The sequence below is a fragment of the Dipodomys merriami genome, unplaced genomic scaffold, assembly GCF_024711535.1.
Source record: "Dipodomys merriami isolate MVZ:Mamm:240054 unplaced genomic scaffold, mDipMer1.0.p SCAF_84, whole genome shotgun sequence".
Lineage (NCBI taxonomy): Eukaryota > Metazoa > Chordata > Mammalia > Rodentia > Heteromyidae > Dipodomys > Dipodomys merriami.
Genome location: NW_027206446.1, coordinates 781,197 through 792,315, shown reverse-complemented (window position 1 = coordinate 792,315; position 11,119 = coordinate 781,197). Strand labels below are relative to the sequence as shown.

At 39.6% G+C, this 11,119-nt stretch overlaps 1 protein-coding gene across 1 annotated transcript; it reads left to right on the top strand.

Moving 5' to 3' along the window:
- The first annotated feature begins 1,767 nt into the window (after positions 1 to 1,767).
- On the top strand, positions 1,768 to 10,150 carry Rergl (RERG like). The gene is made up of 5 exons (XM_070011839.1): positions 1,768 to 1,904; positions 3,463 to 3,519; positions 5,562 to 5,635; positions 6,633 to 6,781; positions 9,283 to 10,150. The coding sequence occupies exons 1-5, from the start codon at positions 1,853 to 1,855 to the stop codon at positions 9,563 to 9,565; spliced, it is 615 nt and encodes a 204-aa protein (XP_069867940.1). The 5' UTR covers positions 1,768 to 1,852; the 3' UTR covers positions 9,566 to 10,150.
- Positions 10,151 to 11,119: the final 969 nt, after the last annotated feature.

Here is an 11,119-nt window from a genome sequence, read left to right as displayed (position 1 = left end):
TTTTGCTGCACACACCTTGTAGGATTAACGGAAGCAACACAAGTGTAATCATGAAATATCCTTGGCATTGTCTCTCGCTATTTATCTTTTTTTTGTTGTTGGTCGTGGGGCCTGAACCCAGGGCCTGGGCGCTGTCCCTCAGCTCTTCAGCTCAAGGCTGGTGCTCTACCACTTGAGCCACTGCACCACTTCCAGCTTTTTCTCCTTATGTGGTGCTGAGGAATTGAACCCAGGGCCTCATGCATGCAAGACTAGCACTCTACCACGAGCCACCTGCCAGCCCCTATTTATCTTTTTTTGTTTTGTTTTTAGATTTGTCTCTTGCTGAGGAAGAATTTCTGGTTTTCCTTTTCACGTCAGGGATTGTTTCCTTTTTAAAAAATTTAAATTTAATTAAAAAAGTTTTTTTTGAAGGAGCTACTTTAATCAGACATATCATTAGAATATAATGAGAAAAAAACCCAAAATTTCATCTTCAAAGCATGTCCACTTATTCTTTGCCTGATTTTTACATCAAGGGTTTAAAAAATATTCCTAGTTTATTTATTTATTTCTGCAATGCATGAGGTCCAAATATACTGGATGTTCCTGTAAGCTCATTCTAGTGGGAGCAACACAATTTAATTAATTAATCAATTGTGTTTATCAGGAGAGCAACACAATTTAAAGTTAGCACGCAGGGGTGAGGTGGGTTGAGGTCATTGTACTCCTGAGTTGATGCATTAAATGGAGACTCTTCTGCAAAACTTCTTATAATAATACTAGGGGCTGGGAAGGTGGCTCCCTCCCTCCCTCCCTCCCTCCTTCCCTCCCTCCTTCCCTCCCTTTCTTCCTTCCTTCCTTCCTTCCTTCCTTCCTTCCTTCCTTCCTTCCTTCCTTCCTTCTTTCCTTCCTTCCTTCCTTCCCTCCCTCCCTCCCTCCCTTCTTTCCCTCCCTCCCTCCTTCCTTCCTTCCTTCCTTCCTTCCTTCCTTCCTTCCTTCCTTCCTTCCCCTTCCTCTCTCCTTTCCTGCCTGTTTTTCTTTTTCACTTTTGAAAATGATCTTGTTTTTACTCTTTTAAAAGTTAATAATCGTACTTTCTTCATGAAGTTTTCTAGAACATTCAACGTGGTATACCAGAAAATAAAAACCTGAGGCATTTATGTCTGTTCGTTGCTACTGTTACTCTTAGAGTTAGTGTTTGGGAATTATTGTTTATTATTTACCTATTACCTAACCTCGTTATTGGAGGATGTCATCTGTGCTAATACAGTGGATAGTTTAACCCACGAGGAAATGCCTGCTGGAATTAATGATGGTTCTGTGTTCTGCTCTTCTTTAAGTGACTAGATTCATTTATTCCTCTGATCTTTCAAGGAATTAATGATGGGTCTGTGTTCTCCTAGTCTTTAAGTGACTAGATTCATTTATCCCTCTGATCTTTCAAGGAATTAATGATGGGTCTGTGTTCTCCTAGTCTTTAAGTGACTAGATTCATTTATTCCTCTGATCTTTCAAGGCTATAGAATCTCTAAATGCCTAGAGATGTTATAGTTATCCTCTGTAAAGTTTCCAAAGAAATCGAGGCAGCATCTTTGGAGAAGGTGGCAGAAAAGCAGTTTCAGGTTCTCAAAAATCAGAGAAGATGGAGAAACAACTCTCAGTTACAAAACCGCACCGGTGATCACAGCGCTGCCATAAATAAATAAATAAAGGGGTGGGAAAGCATCTTATTTTTCCCCCTCAGTTATTAATAGCTTCTAGGAGCTACTGGAGTTGGTGGAGGGCAGTGTGAGCAGTCATAAAGAACGAGTAAGAAATAGACTTGGCCCCAGTCACCAAGTGGCCAGAGAAAGGCTGGGAGAGTAGCAGAATGAATGGAGTGAAGTTGGCTGTCTTGGGTGGAGAAGGGACCGGCAAATCAGGTGAGCAATGGCATTTCCCAGGGTGGGCTGCAGAGAGCAAAATGAGCCATCCATACACTGGCACACTGACCACCACACCCCATCCACCGCCAGCAGCACAGTGGCTCTTGGAGATGCAATGTATCTTCTGTGTTTGGAGAGACTTTTCCATGCGTTTTCTTAATCAGCAAGGAGACTATGTATAAAATACACGGGCAGCTTAGCAAGTTAGTGACTATTGGAAGAGTCTGGATTTGGATGGTGCTTCTGCCCGTGTTTAAAAGGCCTAGGGAAATATCTGAACCATCTTCCCGTGGCTGTCCTGGGTGTGGTACACTCCCGTACACCTGCTCCTGGTGCTTGGTGTGAAGTTGTCTTAAAGGTACTGTGGCTGGAAGGACTTAGTGGGAGGGGGGCAAAGCTTTGGGGGGGGCGCAGATAGACTGAGTCACGATGCCCTCAGTGTTGGGAGCTGTGGTTTTGTGTTGGTGTGGTTCTTATCCATAGACCATTGGGAATGTAATTCGTACCAATACAGCCACAGCTGGCCAGATGCAGAGCTTCAATAGTGATGAAAAAAATAGATGTTACAGATCCTTTCCCAGTGTCTTTCAACAATTGAAAAATATAGGTGTATATATAAGTATGGATATATAAGTATATATATGTATAACCTGGGATATATAATAGGAATATATATATAATATATATAATAGGAATATATCAAAAGAAATAGGAAATGGATATATATAAAAGGAACAGGAATATATATATAATAGGAATATATATAATGTAATAGGAATATATCAAATATATATAATATATATTTATAATATATAATAGGAGTATATAAAAAGAAACATGGATATATAATATATATTATATAATAGGAATATATAAAATATATAATAGGAATATATCAAAAGAAACATGGATATATATAAAACATATATATGTTATATATATATTTATATATTTATAATATATAATAGGAGTATATAAAAAGAAACATGGATATATAATATATATTATATAATAGGAATATATAAAATATATAATAGGAATATATCAAAAGAAACATGGATATATATATAAAACATATATATGTTATATATATATGTGTGTGTATATATATATATATATATATACTCTCTCTCTCTCTCTCTCTCTCTCTCTCTCTCTCTCTCTATATATATATATATATATATATATAGTGGAACCTAGTTCCATGTTTCCTTTGATAAAGACATAAAACAAACCCAGGATGTAAGGGGGTTGTATTTCGAAGATCACGATCTATCTCTTTGTGTTGTAAGAGCTAGATAGCTCAGTGTATTGGCACTTAGGAATCAGCTTTACCATGACTTACAAAGCAGTAGTTCAAGATTCCCCCAATTTATGACTATTATTATTATCATTATTTTAATGTTTGAGAACATTATTGAGCTGATGGCTATAATGTAGAGGGAAATGGAGGGAAGTTTGAAGGTGTGCAGGGATGGTTTGGTGGCAAAGTCCCATTTGATGTGGGTGTATCCTTAAATTAAAAGCCAGCAAACTTGATTTGACTCCTTCTCAGCCCTGACAGTAAGATTCCTGACCAAGAGATTCATTGGAGAATATGCTTCTAATTTCGGTAAGTACCACTTTAGGGTTTTTGTTGTTATTGTTGTTGTTTTCAAGTTTAAGACTCCAGCACTTAAATGAAACTCTTATTAAGATCAGAGAAGCATTTTGGTATGATCCGCTATATTCATACTTCATGGAGAAAGTTTATTTCTTTAGATCCTAGCTAGAGCTCTCCAAATAGGTATTTGAATTGAGTGCTTTTTTTAAAAAAATAAAAGTTTATTACTCCTTTGATGATGAAATGTCAGATCAATTGATTTCCAAGTCTAAACCACTCACGTCAGAATTCTTATCTGGTGTATGGAATAGATTTGAGAAATTAAGTCAGCGCCAGTTGAAACATACAAAAGACAAACTAGTGTTGAAAACAGAAACACTTGCAAAAATAAAGCTTGTTATTTGAAAATCCATGCATAAGAGTGGGAAAATTATCCCTCAAGATGCTATTATTAGATAGGTTATTTATATACATTTCAGAGAAAATTTAAAAACAGTATAACATATGTAGTATAATATATGTAATATAAAGTATGGTCTATAGTAGAATCATTTCACCAACTCTACTTCAAATTTTTGTTACTTAAAAAAAATTAGTATTAGCATGCACAGCTACCATTTGCGTATTTGTTCAGCCATTAATCAGAGTTGTGTATCTGATCAGAACATGGGATATAGCATATATTTTTAAAAATCAAGGGTGACTGAAACAGAAGAAATAAGAGATTGGGAGAAAGGGTGATTTTTTAATGTTGTTTTTGTTGTTCATTCTATATTCTTTATGTGAAGTTCAGAAGAGTTCATGCTCCTGAGTATGTTTTTCTACTTAAAAAAAAAAAAACCACCAACGAAACAAAGGAGAAATAAATCTTTAACACTTCACCTTGAGGTGGTATGAATAATGCTGTTTCCGAAAATGTCTTCCAAGTATTCCTTTGGCCTGTTTCCTCTAAAGAAGCTAAACAAAGCATTCTTGGGACTATAACATGGCGAATATTTTAGGGCGAGTACTTGAAAGAGAAAGGAGAAGTCTATAAAAACAGGCATTGCTAGTGTTTTCATTTGTAGGGGCAAATAGAGAGAAAGAAAGAAAGAAAAAACAACCAAATAACAACAACAAAAAAAACCCCTTCACCATGAAGGTCAAGTAGCTGAACAAGTAAGCAATGAGGCCCGAAGAAGTGTTTCCAAACCAAAAAGAAAATACAAATGAAATGAAGCACAAATAATACACCATGCAGACTACAATAGCCGCTTCAGGGAAAACCTTCACCTCCAGCGTGTAGAGTAGCTCTTAGATGCAAACAAATGGAATGTTTACCCCTCTCTAGTGTATGTCTGCACAGGAGAGATGGTCAGATGTCTTCACAGGTCAACAAAGCTACGAAAACAAACCAGAAACAACCACTCCATCTTGTAAATGAAAGTTGCATTGGAAACTAATAATATATATATATATTATGCATTATATATATATATCATATACACACATATATATTTATATATTTATATTTTTGGTCCAGAGTTAGCAGCAAATCCACCCAGTTTGGAAGAACCTCTGTGAAAACATAATTTAAGGTTCATGACATGGTCATGAATGTCCTTAAACAAAACCTGGAAGGATTTTGGTTTTGGGTGTGTGCCAGTCTGGGGTTTTGAACTCAGGGCCCTGGGCTCTGTCCCTGAGCAGACAAATCTAAGAGACTCTTCAATGAACCAGCAAAAAGCCCCGAAGTGGAGCGTAAGTGGTGGAGCTTCAGTCTTGAACATAAAAGTTCAGGGACCAGCGCCCAGGTCCTGGGTTCAAGTCCTAGTACAGGTAAAGATGCTGTTAGAGCTGATGTTAATTTCTAAGAGACTTTTCTGAGTAAATACAATGCAAACATGGTCACCTCCAGTAGAGATAAGCTATTGGACTATTCGGAATTGTGACTGTGTGTGTGTCAGACTTAAATTCCATTTCTCATTCTGTTTGTCTTTTTTACATGTGGACAATGTATCTATGTATCTATATATCTATCATTTTTATTTTTTATGTTTATTTCGTCATAGAATCTATCTACAAAAAGCATCTGTGTTTGGAAGGGAAGCCATTAAGTTTGGAAATATATGACCCTTGCTCTCAAGTAAGTGAAACCCAACACGTTTTCATTATACTTTTCTAATCATCATTTGGAGAAGAGTACATAAAGGGTACGTGAATCACTGTCTGTGTTAAAAGTAACAGTTCACATCTTCTCATTGAAAATATTGGAAGGTTAGTTTTAGCATTTCCAATTATACTGCTTGGCTCTTTTAGTTTATATCCAAATTGTTCTGTCTGTCTGTCTGTCTGTCTATCTGTCTATCTAATTTTATCATTATTATTTTGTCAGTCCTGGGGCTTGAACTCAGGGCCTAGGTGCTGTTCCTGAGCTGGCGCTCTACCGCTTGAACCACAGCTCCACATCTGGCTTTTTGGTGGTTCATTGGAGATCAGAGTCTCACGGACTTTCCTGCCCTGGGCTGGCCTTAAACCATGATCCTCAGATCTCAGCCTCTTGAGTAGCTGGGATAAAAGGTGTAAGCCAATGGTGTCCTGCTCAAAAATAATTTTAAAATAGCAATATTGGGCTGCATTCATGATAGATTTCGATCAGGACACTCTTAGAAATTATTAGTGTATTATACATCAAGCTGTATTTATAAGTAGCCAGTTGTTAAGCTAGCATAGGTCGGATAGCTTTTGAGCTCAAACATCTTTTTACATTCCCCATATTAAATAGTTAAATTCGGTGTATTTAGCTGGGCTTGAGGGCTCATGCCTGTCATCCTAGTTACTTGGGAGGCTGAGATCTGAGGATTGTGGTTTGAAGCCAGCCTGGGCAGGAAAGTCTGTGAGACTCTAGTCTCCAATTAACCACTCCAAAGCTGGCTGTGGCTCAGATGATTGAGCGCCCAGGCCCTGAGTTCAAGCTCCAGGAACAGCAGCAGAAAAAGAGAAAAGGAAAAGGAAAAAAGAAAGCAAAACACTGTATTGGATCTTGAAGGGCCCTAAGACAGAAGTAGAGAAATGCAGGCAATTCAGGCTTAGAAAGATCTCTCCCATCCCTCGCCTTTCAATTCACTTGATTTATTTTGCAGCCTCTCAAAGCAAAATTCTCCCTCACCAGTGAGCTGCACTGGGCAGATGGTTTTGTTGTGGTCTATGACATTAGTGACAGATCTTCATTTGCTTTGGCAAAAACCCTGCTGTATAGGATCCGGGAGCCAATGGCGACCCACGGCAAAAGGTAACACCATACACCACTCCTCTCTCCCCAACTCTAGCCATTCACTACCACTTAATGCCCTGAACCAGTTACCTTCCCATTCCACGGGAGGAATCCCAGCTTTCCTACCCTCTTCATATCCTGGCCGATACTAAACAGATCCTTGCCTAGCCCGGAGTGAGCGAATGGCTGTTTTACAATAACGTTGTCTCTGTGGGGTAGGGGAGGGGAACAGGGTATTTAACTAACAAAAGAATGGCTCGCCTTGTTGTCTACCAGTTATCTGCCCTTTTCGTTCTCACAAAAAAATGTTTTAAGGACCCCCCCCCCAAGAAAATCCAGATGGATGTACAGTGGGCATATCTGGAATGCAATTCCTGGTACCTAAGTTGTTCAATCTCTCTCTCTCTCTCTCTCTCTCTCTCACACACAAAACCAAAACCAGACTGAATATTCAAACTATTAGGCATTCTGAGGGGAAGACCACACCCTCTCCCCCTCCCCTCCCTCTCCCTCCACCTGCTGAATCAGAAAGTGCTCAGTGTTTCTTTGCCCAGGAGGAAGACCATGTCTTTATTTTATTTATTTATTTTTGGGGGGTCCAGTTGTGGGGCCTGAACTCTGGGCCTGGGCGCTGTCCCTCAGCTCTTCAGCTCAAGGCTAGCACTCTACCACTTGAGCCACAGCACCACTTCCGGCTTTTTTCTTTTTGCTTATGTGGTGCTGGGGAATCGAACCCAGGGCCTCAGGCATGCAAGGCAAGCGCTCTATCACTGAGCCACCTTCCCAGCCCCGACCATGTCTTTAAAACAGCTTAAGCATCTGGGGTTTCTATTTTCATTTTTTAAACCCTCTTAGGTCTTTTTTGATTGTCATATATATGTAGGCATATAGATGTGCATATATATTTGCATAGAAATACCTACTTGCTATATATCCATAGATATCCATATATATGTATATAGTGTGTATATATTTGCATAGAAAAAACATAGGCATAGAAAAATATATATTGGCTAAATATACATATATAGGCATAGAAAAATGTCAGCATAGGAAAAATACGTATTTGCTATATGTACATGTGTATTCATAGAAAAAAGTATATAGGCATAGAAAGAATACATATTTGCTATTTCTTCAAATCTAGAAGGAAAAAATCTAGGCAGAGGAAAAAATATATATCATGCAGAACATTGAAAGTATTTGGAAACACAGAGACCTACTTGGACATTTGTAATGCAATTTAAAATGTGTCTCAGCTAATTTCTAGAGCGTTTACAGTTATCAACCTGTAGAAAACTAGAAAAGCAAAGTGTAATATTTTTCAATAATTACATCTGGAGTTGTATTCAAAGTAGTTATTTATTTTTTCTTTTGTCAGTTGTGGGTCTTGAACTCAGGGCCTGGGCGCTGTCCCTGAGCTCTTTCAGTCAAGGCTGGTGCTCTACCACTTGAGCCACAGCTCCACTTCGGGTTTACTAGTGGTTTATTGGAGATAAGAGTCTCACAGACTTTCTTGCCTGGGCTGGCTTTGATCCATCATCCTCAGATCTCAGCTTCCTGAATAGCTGGGATGACAGGTGTGAGCCACTGGTGCCCAACTCTGTCTTTTATTTGTCATTCAGCATCATTTCAAGAACTTAACTAGAAACAATTGGAACACCCCTAAGAGTCAACCTGTGACTAGGCCAAATGTTTCATTTATACAACTTCATTTAATCTCTGAGAGTTATCAGGGAAAAGGGACTATTTTCTGTGTGTATGCATATGTCTAGGTGTGTGTTTTAAATATTTAAAGATGTTTAAAGTTGTCAACTAATGTTGACAAACATCCATGATTCAGGATTACAGCTTGTTTTCCATTACTTCAAATCCGAAGCTTTAAAAAAAAAAGAAAATCTATATTTCCTTATTATTTACTCCATTTTAGCTAATGTGGTTTTTAAGCCAATAGGAATATATGTCATTCCACGTATAAGATGGACACATTCCATCAAATTTCATCTGTCTGTCTGTCTGTCTGTCTGCTTGTCTGTCTGTCCATCTATCCATCCATCCTTCCATCTATTTATCCAACTATCCCTCTATGCATCTATCTATCCATCCATCTATCCAACTATCTATCTATCTTTCTATCTATCCATCAATCCTTCCATCTCTCTATCCAACGATCCATCCATGTATGTATGTATGTATGTATGTATGTATGTATGTATGTATGTATCTATCTATCTATCTAATCTATCTACCTACCTACCTTCCATCCATCTATCTATCCAGCTATCCAGCTATCTATCTATCTATCTATCTATCTATCTATCTATCTATCTATCTATCTATCTATCTATCTATCTATCTATCTATCTATCTATCTATCTATCTATCTATCTATCTATCCAGCTATCTATCTATCTATCCAGCTATCTATCTATCTATCTTTTTTTCTCCTCTGAATCATGTTCCTTTGGATCAGACCTTGAGTCGGATTTGACCTGCGCTCCTCCATGTCCGTGTTTCAGAGCCGTGGAAGCAGCGGTGTTCCTCGTGGGTAACAAGCAGGACTTGTGCCACGTCCGCAAGGTGGGCTCGGATGAGGGCCAGAGGCTGGCCTGCGAGTACCGGTGCCAGTTCTGCGAGCTGTCTGCAGCAGAGCAGAGCCTGGAGGTTGAGATGATGTTTCTCAGAGCCATCAAGGACGTGTTGGGCAATGTCAAGCTCAAGGAGAAGAGGAGGCCCAGTGGATCGCGGTCCATGGCCAAACTGATCAATAATGTGTTTGGAAAGAGAAGGAAATCTGTTTAGTAGACTCGCTGTAGTCCCAGCTATTTGTTGTATCAGCAAGTCGCAAAACACTCACGAGTTAACTAAGCCCACTCTGTGCCTGCACTTTTCTTTGTTTTGTTTTGTGTAGGACCTGGGGCTTGACTCAGGGCCTGGGCGCTGTCCCTGAGCTCTTTCACTCAATGCTGGTGCTCTACCACTTGAGCCACAGCTCCACTTCTGGTTTTCTGGTGGTTCATTGCAGATAAGAGTCTCATGGATTTTCCTGCCCAGGCTGTCTTTGAACCGTGATCCTCAAATCTCAGCCTCTTGAATAACTGGGATAACAGGCGTGAGCCATGGGTGCCTGGCCACTTTGGTTTCATTTTTTGTTTGTTGTTTGTTTTTAAAGGAATTCTCTTGGAACTTTGAGGTAATTGACAATGAACCTCAGATACATTTTCAAATAGATGGTTTGCCTTTGTAATTGATTATTCTGGTTCACTCTGTCTCACACATGAAGCCTCTCATTATTTACATACTTGCATTCACTCTAAGCTACGGGTGGATCAGTACCCAGTGAGTCTTGCAAAAGAAAACTCAGCGGATGGAACTTTATTAAAGTACTGTTTCTTAGCCTAGATTTTACCTTTCTTTTATATCATTGTGTGTGTGTGTGTGTGTGTGTGTGTGTGTGTGTGTGTGTGTGTGTGTGTGTGTGTGTATTGGTGCTTGAATTCAGGGCCTGGGCACTGTCCCTGAGCTTTTTTGCTCAAGGCTTAGTGCTCTACCATTTGAACCACATGCCCACTTCTAACTTTGTGGTGATTCATTGGAGATAAGAGTCTCATGGTCTTTCCTGCCCAGGCTGGCTTCGAACCATGATCCTCAGCTCTCAGCCTCCCGAGTAGCTGGGATGACAGGCGTGAGCCACCAGTTACTCACTCTCTTGTAACAAATGGAATGAGGTAGAAGTGGATGTGAGAGACTTTGGAAGCTGGGTCCTAAAGAAAATTAGACTTCCAAACCTTCTTCCTCTTCCTTGGAAATCCACTTTGGCTCTATGCGTTGTCCTCTAAGCCTATAGTCTTGAAATGCTTTGAATATCTGGGTAAAGATACGTTATGCCCACAGAATTCTGCCTCACAACACAACAGCTGGTGTAGTGTTAAACCATTGCCTGCCAACAGAATAACCTAAAAAGGATAATTCATGAAAGGTAATTCATTAAAACCCTCTGCTGGGTGTTGATGGCTCACGCCTGTCATCCCAGCTGCTCTGGAGGCTGAGATCTGAGGATCTCGGTTCAAAGCCAGAGTGGACAGGAAAGTCCGTGAGACTCTCATCTCCACTCAACTACTCAGCAAAAGTGGAGCTGCGGCTCAAGCGGTAGAGCGTCAGCCTTGAGCAAAACAGCCCAGGGACAGCGGCCAGGCCCTAAACTCAAGTCCCATGACTGCCAAAAATTAACAGACCCCAGGCCTCAAGTTCAAGCCCCACAACTGACATCAATTTAAGAAGCAACAATAACAACCACCACCACCACCACAAAACCCCTCTACAACTCAGGCAACATGAAATATATGGTTTCCTGAC

Coding starts and splice junctions, on each gene's coding strand:
- Rergl (XM_070011839.1), top strand. CDS start 1,853: ATGAATGGAGTGAAGTTGGCTGTCTTGGGTGGAGAAGGGACCGGCAAA. Junction 1,905..3,462: donor AGAAGGGACCGGCAAATCAG/GTGAGCAATGGC, acceptor ACTCCTTCTCAG/CCCTGACAGTAAGATTCCTG. Junction 6,782..9,282: donor ATGGCGACCCACGGCAAAAG/GTAACACCATAC, acceptor TCCGTGTTTCAG/AGCCGTGGAAGCAGCGGTGT.